The 13,490-nt window shown below is 35.0% G+C and overlaps 1 protein-coding gene across 5 annotated transcripts in view; it reads right to left on the reverse strand.

Annotated features, from left to right (window-relative positions):
• Positions 1 to 13,490, reverse strand: part of CPEB2 (cytoplasmic polyadenylation element binding protein 2) — a 52,903-nt gene that overhangs the window by 21,825 nt on the left and 17,588 nt on the right. For 3 of the 5 annotated variants that reach the window (XM_071556785.1, XM_071556784.1, XM_071556781.1), the window contains 2 exons: positions 7,485 to 7,535; positions 1,029 to 1,052 (listed from right to left, as the gene is read on the reverse strand). In XM_071556785.1, the coding sequence (XP_071412886.1) occupies positions 1,029 to 1,052; positions 7,485 to 7,535 (75 nt within the window). The remainder of the gene's footprint in view (positions 1 to 1,028; positions 1,053 to 7,484; positions 7,536 to 13,490) is intronic. The other 2 variants (XM_071556783.1, XM_071556782.1) reach the window with 1 other exon arrangement.

The following is a 13,490-nucleotide window of genomic DNA, read 5'->3' on the forward strand; positions in this document are numbered from 1 at the left end:
TGAGAATTACTCTTTACAAATAATACCACCAAAGCACATTCTGAAGTGATACCAGAGAGCTCAGTTTTACATTAATGTAAGGTTTTCCAAAACCACTGTAGCTCGTCAGAGAGCTAAGATGACATAAAGGACAAAAGATCTACCGTTTTAGAGTAATATGGTCTCTATGACTCCTAATACTTTCTTCTCCCCCCGCTTCACTTTTAAATGAAGTCTCTCAGGCAATGAAAGCAAAAAGGTAATTTGCTTTCACATTTCTCCTGTGACTGTAAATAAAAAGGATAAACCCTTCTAAACACTTGTTTCTTTTTATTTTATGACAAAGTAAGCAGAATCTGCTGGGAATTATCAAAATGACTGTACTGTCACATCCTCTGGCCATGATCTACAAGATTATTCCTTTCTACATTATGACTACAAAGCAATCAGGTATGAACCAATGCAGAAATCAAGCCAGACATGTGAACTGATGTGTACGTGGTGATCTTGTTTTTTATGCACATTTTACATGGTCTTTGTAACAACTGCAGGTCACATCCTGACACAGTAAAAACAGTACAGCTTTTCCAAGGTCAGTGCGCATTTATGTATTGGCTTATACTGCAGAGATCTATTTACTATTTCTAAGAGCAGTCTACTAGATTTCTTGCTAAATTCATGAATGGCTTTTAGTTTTCACTTAGTAGACTACTGATTCTACAGAAGCAAAAGGAGGTGAGTTAGAAGGACAACTAGTAAACTGTGTACTTTTAAAGGGCGCAGTGACTGTAAGCAATAGCCATTAGCATGAACTAGATTATGATTAGAACTACAGTTTTTAACCGATTAAAGGATTTGGAACTGAAACTCTAAGAAATCAATAATCACAAAATTCCAGACTGCACTCCTCCTTCCCTCACACCCTCCATCTTCTCCCAACTCAGACAACACACAGACAACCATTTATAATCAACAATCTGGATTAATTAATCATAATGATCAGTAACAGATCAGAATTAATCATACTGTAACAAACAGAAGAGAATTACCTCGTCTTCGCCCATAACTCCTCGCTGCATGCAAACAAAGGACAAATTGTAAAATGTCAAATAACTGTATCATGCCCACATACTAAAATATTTAAGATAGAAAGAACTATGTGGGGAAGCAGTAAGCAAAAAGTCTGCATTGGTACTGGGTACTGATAACTGTAGATGAGTCCATTAAATAAACTGAAGTCTTACGTAAATACCATAATATTTTACTAGTAAATTTACATTAGTACCAGCTGTAAAGAACATTCATTCAAATATTTCAACCTATTCTTTAAACTTCATGCTAATTAGGGATGAATAAATTATGGCAACTTTGCAATTTATCCTCAAAAACGTGATTTGTATCTTAGACAAGTGCCTAAATAACACACAGAAAGTACTGAAATTGTAGAAAGGAAAATGTTACTTTAAAAAGCGTGTATCAAGAGTTAAATTAATCACAGAAACATCCTGGTCCATGGAACAGTTTGTACAGTCCTTTCCAGTGACAATGCAAATGCTGCAAGCCGTGACCTTCCTTTTTCATGAAAAGACCTAGCAGAAAATTAACCGCAAGGTTTTGTTTGAAACAAAGATGCCTTGTGGCAGCAAATGAAATCAGGGCACAAGTCACAAGAAATAGCATTGTATCAAAAACACTGCACAAAGGCAAAGCAACAATTTCTGACAAACCGCAAGTAAATCCAAGATTTTCCTAACTTTTGAGTTTTGCAAGATTCTTAAAGAGATCATGCTTATAACTACAGTTCAGAAGCCCATTTTGATTTTGCTTCTCAGCCTGAAGGGTAGGAAACTAAAAATAGACAGATTACTAATACAGGAACTACTAAGCTGTGTGTAACTTCTTGGTTAAATGTCCACAAAATATTTTCTATTCCTATTCCTGTTTCACAGCCTTTGTATCTGAGAAAAATTAATCACTACACACTGTAGTTAAGTATCCAAATGGATAATGTTACTATAAACCATAATGTTATAGCAACGTTTGTGAACAGACTGCTGTGTCTTGGCATTACTGTTTTGATTTTACTAGGCATCTATACCTACATCTCTCCTAAAAAGAAACTGTTGTTCTGGGCCACTGAAGTACACACAGTGTCAAAATCAGTGATTCATAAATGTCATTCACTGTTCTGTTCTTGTATTATGAAGTACTTATAACCTGGCACCTACTATGATATGGGCTTTTCAACAAGTTTAGTAGATATAGTAATTTTTTTCCTTTGTTATCGTGATCCCTTCCTACTAGAAATTCAATGGATTCCTTACAGAATTCTGAAAATATTTGGTTTTTTCTCCCTTAGAAGAGGTTCTTTTCACACAGCATTCATCATCTTTCTATTCAACTTGCACTGAACTAGCTTTCAGATTTCTTCTTTCTCACCTGAAACTATTACTGATGACAACAGTCAAAGTTTTTCAGATCTTCCAACTTTCTACAGATCAGCCAAAATAGAAAAAAAAAACTTTCCGAAAGATGCCTGGGTATCCAAGCACCTTAATTCAAATTTCTGACATTGACACAGAATCCACAAAACATACTGTATTCTGTGTTATCAGTTCTCTCACTAGGTGCTGTTGCATGAGGAGACTAACGCTCATCTTCAAACTTGTTTTCCCTCTGAAGCCAGACGTTCAGAAGACATGCATTTCTGTGTCAGTCTTGCAGCATGTACAAATCTTTTCTGACTCCTGGCCCAAGTGTCTCCCACACAGCATTAGCATTAGCAGCAGCGTCACTAAGCCCTTGGCTAACCCTCATATGGCTTTTTTTTTTTATTATTACATTCCATCCCCAAATAAAACTAGAGTAAAATTCAAGTGCATCACATCCAGAGCGATGTCTGCAGTGCCACATTTGCTCTCAGAGGGTAATAAATGCATACCTTTATGCATCTTTTGGCATAAGCCTCACTATACTCTTTTTCTTCTCTTCGGCCCCTTTCTACCCACCAAACCAGCTCAGCTACTTTATTTTCATAGTTAGGACAAACCAATATGCAGAAAAATTTTGTTACAGAACACCTGAAGCGCCTTTCTTCGTGCATTCAAAAATAAGCAATGATAATTTGGAGGAGAAACACAAAAGGGTTATTAAAATGTTAAGAAAAACCCAAACAATGCAATTCAACTTCAAAGGGTATATGCTGCAGTATTTTATGTTTGGGGAAATTACAATGATGTACTAAAGTTATCTGTGTATTTCTCACTTCAGCAAAACAATGAATCAGAAAAAACAGAAATTGCACTTGATGTTGTCATATCATTTCCTTGCATGGCAAACTTTCTTCTTTGAAATTTAACTGTCTTGCCCATTCAAATTGCAAACTAGTCTGGGTAGGGATTTTCTGCCACTTCGGATTTAGAAAAATACAGTATTTCTGTATTAAAATAACATGTATGTTATACACCTTAGAGACCACACATGCCTACAGAGAAAGTGGTCCATATAAACATACACATTGTATAAATGTAATTATCGGTTTACCTATAGCAATAGTTTATTATATATATGTATTTAACATATACATAATTGGTGCATATGTTTATAGATAAATAATTGTAGGGAAGACAGCCCTTTCAGAAAAGGCTGTAGGTAAATAACTGATTTAGAATGACAAAAAAAGCAGAGATTAAACTTCTTTCCTTAACTTGTACAAAGAATAAGTCATATAGAATTTTTTATTTATATCTTAATTAGCCAATAACTTAGAAAGATTTCAAAGAAGTGAGAAGACACAAGGGACACTTTTTCGCTAGAAAAATATAAATTAGGCAACCCATGCAAGAATTATAATGATGCCCAATAAAAATGAAATGCAGCAACACCGGAACTCTCCAAAATTAAGGTTGCTGTGTATATAACAAAAACATTCCCTTTTACCTAAACCCTTCTATTTCCATATCCCTGAAGCTGCATACTAGTCCAGCTTAAACCTGTCAGAACACTTAATATCCCCCCTTTCTGCAATGTAAATCAGCTCAGAGACAGTAATATGAGACTGAAGTAAACATGTTTTTGTGCACACTTACTTAACATTGAGGCCATATAACTGTACATGATGTGAGCAATGCCACCACAAAGATAGCAAATGTATCTTTTATTTCATTCAAACATGCATTTCCAATATATACCAAAGCTCAAATATACACATATTTAAATAACGACTCAGCTGAATTAAAAATATGTTGTGTAACAGGAAAAGCTACTAGGCAAACTTCCTATATAAAGATAACTATGAATTTTGTGATAAAAAGATAAAATACTATTCATCACTACCATTCCCGACAATGTTCAAATGGTGCCTTTTTCATTAATACTTGTCATTTAAAGAAATCCATAAACTACAGCAATAATTACCCAAGAGTCTAGACTAAAGGAGGTAGGTGCCTAATTCTCATTTTAGTCTTTTGGATTTCGGTGCCCAAATTGTATTTAAATTTCTTTAGAAATAACATCTTTACAGATAACATCTTTTTAGATGTTAAGGCTGTGTAGGAAGTTTTTACCCTTTTTTTCTGTGTAGGAAGTTTATTCATGTCTGTTTGAAATAAAACAGCTTTTTTTCAGAAGGACAACCAGCAATAGAATCTCTAAGATGTCTAATACTCCCTTGTTAAACTAATCAAATGGTAAATTATGTTTCAATAGCCATTAAAAAATTCAATGCATTAGAACTATAAAAGGGGGGAACCTGCAATGAGGAAAAACACGCTACACTCAAATAAATTGGACTCTTGCATTATTACTTACTTCAGAAAGATTCTCTCTGTGCTGACAATTGGAGATATATTCTGTTAAACCCATTCCAAAGTATCTTTTTTTGACTTTTGAGAGATAACAGTCATTAAAAATGTATTGTCTTTTTTACAGCTTAAGCTGAAACAGATATTTAACTATAATATATAATTCAATAAATCACATAAATCAGGTTTCCTTTAGTTCATTTCATTAATTTAAATAATGAAAACTGTAAATATTAATATTAGGTACAGTTCAGTAAGTACAATTTAAGTGACTTGGAAAAGATCTATCTGCTAAGAAAAGGAAAAACTGCCTAAAAAAGTAAGTTTTATCTATAAGTGCTTAGTCTTAAAACAGCTGAGGAATTTCAGCCTGGCTTATGTCAGAAACTTACTGGGATCCAGAAATACCAGTTCACTAAAATGAATCCAACTAAAATCCAGTGCGGGTCATGATCTAGTGTTAAGTATTAGTCCACACACATGGTCCCATGATCCTTAAAAATAGCTGTGTTTTGCTCTCATTAAGGTCTGGTATTCCAGCTCCTCCTTGTAGCTACTACAGTATTTACTGAGAAAGTAAGGTACAAATGTGAGCCTCTGGATTCCCAAATCTCTTTTTCCCTGTTCTCCCTCCAAGGCACCAGGTACAGGAATAGAGGGAAGTGATAGCTCGAATCCACTTCAGCACAGAAGGAAACCAAAGTCCACAAATTCATCGACAAGTGTTCAGGCTGTAATTCTCACTACAACACTCAATTCTTGCTAAGAAAGAAGGTTGTGCAGAGTCTGAGCCACTGGAGCTTCCCAGAAGCTGCTCCCAGTGCTTCTGTTGTTGAGCCGTAAGGAGCAGCAGTTCAGACACTCCAACCTGAAGGGGCTCTGAGCAGTGAATGTGGCTCCACTGGCCTGCACTGATGGCTGTATCAGACTCCAGCTACATGGTAGGGAGCTTAGTTGTCTAAAATTAAATTTTAGTTTAAGCTCTGAATTAAATTCCAAAGGTCACACCTAAAAATTAGGTGTGCCAGTACCTTTTAAAAGCTCAGTTATTTTTATCTCATCTACAAAAGGCTGAAAATAATATTGCAGCTTTTAAAGAGGGCAGCAGTCACTCTAAGTGCTGCCTTCCAAAGTACAATAGAAACCACACCAGCATTAATAACAAGATGTTATTCATGCACATTCTAGCTCTGTGGTAAGATTTTAGAAAAGACTAGTACCACTGAGATGTACTTTTCCAGTGTTCATAACAAACCCCTTTCTTCCTAGATATTCCAGAGAATCATGCTTCCCATGTGCCATTTTAGCACACAAACTGTAAAAAGAGAAGCTCACCATTCTTAGTATTAATAAAATTAATTAAAATCATACTAATTTCGTACACCCATTGCAATGAAATATTTCAGTTTCTCTTAATACCTTTCTATCTAACATTTTATTCTAAATCAGCAGATGACAATTACACATCTACTGTCTGAACAAACCAGTGTGCAGAAGAGGTCTTAAAGCTGCAGTTAAATACAGAAAGTTAAATTTTCTAAGTTGTAACATGAAGCACAGTGATATTCAGTGTAGATGAATCAGGATTATGGCCTGTGTGGGCTAAATGCGGATTTTATTTCAGTAGTTAAGTAGGTTTTTTTTTCAGGATACTCCATTATCTTAAAGTTAACTATTCAATACCAAAGGATCTATTTCTTCAAACATGGGTTGTGCTGTAATTTTCTTTACTGGGTATAAAGTGAAACCTGAATTTTAAACATTTACTCAGTGTTACACAAGGTAAAATTGATCTTCTTTTACATTTTACATCCATTTGTACAATTGTAAATGACTGTAGAAGGTATAAAGGCAATTTGAAAACCAAACAAATAAAGAAAAAAACCTTCACATAATCTCAAACCTAAAAACATACTCCGACAACATTTTTTAATATTGAGGTCTTTACTGATAATGTTTAGACCCATCAAATCAATGATAAAAATGTACTTCCTTTGTGTACAACAGATTCCATATTTTCCAACCTAGAGAAACTGTTACACTAAAGCTCTAATTTCTTCCACTGTAGAAAACATTTGTGTGCAAAACCCCTGATTTATTATTGACTTAGATGGATTACCAAGCTCTGCTTCCTTCTTTAGCCTTGAACAAAGGCTAAAGTTCATGCCTTCACTGAGTAGCAGATGTTCATGAAGTTTGACCTACTGGGAGAGGAACGTGAACATGAACTCTAACTGCAGCATATTTCACAGCTAGACACATACTTGACAAAGCCACTTCCAAAAACCCCAACAAAAATAAAATACTATTTCACGTGAGTCTAATACAAAATGTCTAATTCACTTTAGTTTACCCAATATAGAAAAATGCGCATTTCTGTCCTTCTTACTTTTCTAGTACCTGTTTCAGTATAATAGATTCCTAGCAGCTCTCCGGGGAATGTAGCACTGGCTTGCTTGACAACAAAAAAGAATAGTGCATCGTTATGAGCATTTCAGATTTCCAATAAGCTACATATAATGAAAGGCTGCTGCAAGATTAGCTCTTGCCATTCAACTCTGAAAAATGGCAACAGTCCCATCAGTGTTGAAGACTAGAGGCAAGTAATTCAGTAACAGAATATAACAGTATAATTTTATACCAACATGTTGGATTTAAGCTAAGCTAGAGATAATTAGAAACTGTTATAAGATTAGCACTTACCATTTAACATCAGAAGATTGTCAGTCCCCGGATGCGGATAACTCAAGCGACCTTAAAACAAAACAAAAACCAAAGGACACAATAATGCAGAGGTTTTAGCTATTATGCTAGGAAAAAAATAAGGAAAAATCACTGCTTAAACTTTAAATCTAAACACTATTTCCAGTTTGCCTAAGGGAAATAAAGAGCTAATATTTAACTCCAAGCACATTAACCAACAATACCCTTGACCCAAGTTAAAGCTGACAAGAACAGACTTCTTAACCTTAATTCTCTGGTCATAAGATCCGCAGTGTGCTTTGGGATCAGCTCCAATAGGATAAAGCCACTTTTTGTTTCACGACACCCAGAAATAGTGCTGACTGCTTCAGTCTTCTCTTTCACAGTGACTGTGAATAACTGTACTATGCACACTGCTTAACAGAGTGGCATTTCTACATGTTAGTGCTTCTCTACTGAATCAATTTAAGAAAAATCATGGTAATAGGAATTAAGGCATTAAAATTTTAATAACCAATTTCAGACTGTATCTTGGTGTATTTTGTATAAACCTTGTATGTAATACTTTTCCGTAAGTCTAGCAAAACTAGAGTATTTGTTTACCTACAAAATCAACAAAATTAAATGATACAGCAGATAACATTTTCAGCATTTTAAACGGAATAAAAATTACATGAAAACCTTGTATCATTAGAATTTTTCAACAATTGCATTTTACTACATTGGTGGCATGCTATACTTTAGTAGTTAAATGAATAGCTTAAAATGCACAGCTGAAGCGTCTGTTCACTACAAATTGCTTTTCATTAAAGGAGACCTTTTCTGTTTACAGGAAGTAGCAAACATACCAGTAGTGCACACTGACCTAGAGACATTTACAATAGCTGCTGTGTTTGGAAGAAGTGTGTTTTAACGTGCAAAAACCTACATTGCCATCTATCTCACTATTCAAACATACTTGCTTGCTTATAATCTGAAACATATATAAAAAAAATACTGTGACTTCAACATTTAAGTATTTTGGAGGAAATGAGAATGCTTGTGGAGGCATAAAGAAGAGGCCAGTTGGGAGGCAATGGGTGTTTAGAACTCTCACAGGTTTCAAGGGTAATGTGTACACAGACGGCTTGCAAGAAAAAGAACCCACAGGGGACAAAAAAAGAAACACAAATCAACAATCTATATATTAGGGCTTTCTAGCAATTCCTATCATACACTGTTTTCTCCCCTACTCTTGATAAACCCATGAGCTTAGCAGCAAGACTAGAAATTTCTTGAAATAGTAGTTCTGAGTCCCAAGGGACACCTTTGGGTTAAAAAACCCACATTTTTGTTAAAAGTCTATAAATAAGAGGGTTTAGTTTAAGTTTTGCTCTTCTCCTTTAAGAAACCAACAAGGTAATTTTTTTGTAAATTTGAAAAAAGACACACTGTGAACTCTTAAAACTTCAAAATAACAAGATTAAGATGATTTAAGGAATTTTGTTCAGCCTTATTATTTACAGGTATTGTGGCAAAACCACTTTTATACAGCTATGTACTATTTCTCTTCCCACAGATTTCATTACTGTAAGAATGGATGGTATCAGAACACCTGCAGATTAGGTACAAACTATTTGCTGTGGAATTTGGAAGTGCAAAGAAAGAACTGAGAGATGAGGGCGGGCTCCTGGAAAAGGGCAGATGAATGTCACAGAAAGACTCTGCTCTCTTCTCTTTTACACAATCTCTGAGTAGGCTTAGGCAAGATAGCAAACAAAAAAACCTTTGTAGGAACCTGTTTTCATGTTCCTTGTCTTCAAGATGTCCAGCTTTAATATACAAGCCATTTTTTCTGTCACACTGAACATTCACAGCTATATCTAATGTTTCTTGGAACTATAAAAATTCTGCCCCTCTAGCAGTGCATGCTGGTAAAATAGGGAAAGAATTGGAACCAGCCACCCTTAAATTGCAGTCTGGAAGCTGCCACTGGTTTGCTCAGCCTGGTATGTAAGTCACTTTGTAATTCTTCTTAGTTCTTTGCTATATACTCATTTGTCTAACAGAAAGGATTTCACAAGATCCATGTCACTACCATGTTTACATATGGTGCTAGAGAAATACTTGCAACAACATGAGCTGTTTCTTTCAAATCAGAATGTTACATCTATCTAAAATAACAAAAGAAATCATGAGACATTATCTCATCTTAGAGCTTCCTGTGCCTGTAGTCTTTCTCCCTATCTATTTATATTTATCTTCTTTTTCTCTTCACCAAGAGAGACAAAATACAATCTCTTTTCTGTAATTACTACAGCAAGAGGACAGACTTAAGGCCTAGCAGAGGGGGAACCCACCAATATCAGTACCTGCAGAGGAAAACTTCTAACAAGACAGAAAAATCTACATTTATAACTCTGGCTTTGCATTCTTGTGCCTTCTTCCCCTTATAGCTTCACAAATAAACTGCATCTGAAATGTAGATGCCAAGGAGAAATACTGAGGCACTTCTCATTAAGTGGCAGGGAGAGAGTGCACCAGGGAGCTGGGCTGAGCACTGCAGGGTAACACTGATTCTTGCTGTTGGGGAGATGGATTTGCTACTCAGGGCATGAATGACTGGACAGCTAGAGAGGAAAATGAGTAACACAGCATTGAGTATATGAACTTCTGTATTGATACATCTAAGTCTTATTTACATGGTTATTTCAATGAAAACATGCTTTATATTACTGCATTCTGAAGAATTTAACACCTGGATAATGCTTGGATTTACATAAAAACATTTTTAACTTAGAATGTTTGCTTAGTTTTTCAAAATACAATCACTGCTGTTTGGTGCATTAGCATGGATTCTTATCCCTCAGATTATCTACTGAAGCAAAATGCAGTGTTTTCTAGAGTGTTCACCTGAATTTCATGATGCACATAAACTCAGAACACTACACACATTGAACTGGGTTCAAGATCAGTTTTATATATAGTTCAATCACACTATGTTTAACAGATTGTTCTAGTTAAATGAACATTTACTATATTAAACCTCACTTGAAATATCGGTATATAAAATACAGAAGATGGGAGTACCATCTTATGACAACTTACTAGTTTAAAAACAACTGAAAATTAGTTAAAAATATCTAATATTTAAATAATAGACTTACTCAACTTATTCCATTTCTGAGAAATGAAAAGTAATCAATTCACTATCTGTCTAGAGAACTGGTCAACAGAATCTGTCTGCAGCATCCAAAATTTGTAACATGCTGCTATCTAGAACAAATACAAGGCTTAATATTACTATTCTGTACCGTAAAGATCATATTACAGAAATTTTCGCTGTGCAATCCTGAACTTGCAACTTCATCATGTTACTGCTAATAATTCTCACATATCATACCTAAATTCAAACCAGCATTGCTAAGGAGAAGCAGGTATGTTTGACATTCTTAGGCAACTAGAGCTCTATTAAATTTAGCCCCCTCTTCCTTATCTAAATGTAATTGATGTTAACAGAACTGCCTGGTGTGTATTTCTCACAATGAATGCTTCTGTGTAAGGACAGAAAAGAATAAAATGCTTGCAAATAAATTTTGGTGGGCCAGTTTATCCAGTAAATCCAAAAGTCTTGCTAATCCAAACCATGAGGAAAGAGCAACAAACTTAGTTTTAACTATACTTCTGTAATCTCATGTTACTAATACAGGCACTGCAAATTTAGATTTTTGTAAACTTCTCAGCATACAGATGTAGTTGTGCTTACTCACTTTTCTTTTTAAGGCAAATTCACATCGGAAATACATACTTTCCACTCCTATTTAACCAAATTGTTGGAGGAATCCCCATCTATTAAAACATTTGGGACAGAATTGAGTGTAATGACTGTTTTAAACATTGCTGACTCACAGATTAACAAGTTTGATGTCAAATCTTCCCCGTTAAAAAAAAAAAAGGGTTGTATGAAGAGACTGGGAATCACAAATTCCTTTCCTGTTTTCCTTTTTTCAAGAGATCTCCTGACTAGAACAGAAAAGCCTCCAAGTTAAGCTTTTCCCACTAACAGTGAATGGCTGAGGATCACAGCAGTTTCAGAAAGTGCAGTTTTTGGAATCACTGTAGCCAAGACAACAGCACAAAGCCCTGTTTGGACAACACCTAGTTACAGAAAGCCTGGCTGCTCCATTTTCCAATGACTGTGTATGAATTATGCAAGCTATAATGAAGTCAAATGGGTTGCCTTTGATGGCCCATCTATTTACACAATTCAGTCAATCAGTCCTAAATATATTTTTTTATCAGCAAAAGTTTCTATGGCAGAAAGAGGAAACAATCTGTAGGTACAATTTCAAAGCCTTTTATATGACTATGTGTGATTTTTTTCCTCCACAGTTTTTTAATTCATCCTCAGAAACTTTCTGAGCACAATTTGAATTACTCTACGGAAGAAATTGCACAGCTTTAAACCTTAGAGCTTCATAATACAAAACATAGAACAAATCTTTGAAAAGTTTCCATATGCAAAAAAAGAAAACGTTCTCTACTATGTTGCTGAGTCACAAATGCTTTTCTTTTTGCTTCACTGAGCATGCACCAGCAGGTTGCTTTTAAAAGAAAGACGTCTAGCTGCTGAAAAACTCAACCAGTTTAAAGGGAAAATAAACATCAAGACAGACTTTTAAGTGCACCAAGTTATTGTTCTGCACAAATAAGCAAAATAATACTGTTCTATTTTGGTTATTTATTAACAGTTGTACAAAAAATATGTTTGTGTAACTTCGTTAATTTTTTTTGTCCCTCATGAAGAAACAAAAAAAAATTCAACATAAAAATCAATATTCCTTCTTGGTAGTCCTACTATTATACCTATGGCTAATCCAAATTCAGAATATTCTGAGTTGGAAGGGACTCACATGGAGTCCAGCTCACAAGTGAATGGCCCCCACAGGGACCGAATCCACCAGTTCGGTGTCCTCAGCACCACACTCTGACCAACTGAGCTAAACTCAGGGTCATCTGGTCAGGACACAGAAACGAACTGCAAATTAAACACAGTATTAAGACTCTTGCCTTGCAAAAACCAAGCCCTTAAATTACAAGGAAAATGCCATAATCTTTACTAGAAAGATGTTTAAAACAGTAGATAATAAATTCTATTAAATCACCTTCATACTACAGATATCACAAACAAAATACAACCACCACTTCTAAGCTTTCTCTATCATTTGTTTAGCCCAAATGCACTGAACCCTCCTGCTGCTTGACATCAAGATGCACTGGTGTTCAGGGGAGGAGAAGGGGGAAAAAACCCAAACAAGTAGACAAGTGGTACATCTGAAGAGTTGTACTAGAAATACCATATTTCAGGCTACCAGTATTGTAATTCTTCTCTCAAAATTGTTTTAAGGACTATTAAAAGATTAAAAAGGGTATTTGAGAACACAAATATTAAAATGAAATAATTTAACTTCACGTTATCTTCTATTGGAATGAAATTGATGGGGTAATCTTAAACATTACTTAAGGTCTGATTACAAAATGCATTTCAAGAAAGCTGCATGGGAAAGATTAGTTTGAATATGACCACTATTTCTCCTGCAATGATTAGTGAATTTAAATATCTACTTCCTAATACCCTACCTCGAATATATCTTATTGAAAGTTAAAAATTACTTTTCTTTTGATCATATCTGTAGTAATGACTAAACTTTGTCTAAGTGAAGCCAAAGCTATGGATCTATAAACAACTTTTTGGCAGGAATAAACTTAGTTTTCAGTGAATCATCTTTGAGATAAATTTATTTTTTTTAAGTTCATGAAAGCAAAAGTAATGAAATCTGACTTCCTTCTAAAATGGATCTCAACACGCAAAACTGTAGCTAGTACACAGAGTGTCTGTTCTGCATTGTGCAAAATCTGAGACAAGATGCTTAGTCATACTTGAGATATTGTAAGCAGCTAAATCTGAAACACGTGCTTAAAATTCCAGGGACTTTCACTTTACTGCTGTGATCAGATATAAAAGAT

Source organism: Pithys albifrons, chromosome 5, assembly GCF_047495875.1.
Source record: "Pithys albifrons albifrons isolate INPA30051 chromosome 5, PitAlb_v1, whole genome shotgun sequence".
NCBI classification, from domain to species: domain Eukaryota; kingdom Metazoa; phylum Chordata; class Aves; order Passeriformes; family Thamnophilidae; genus Pithys; species Pithys albifrons.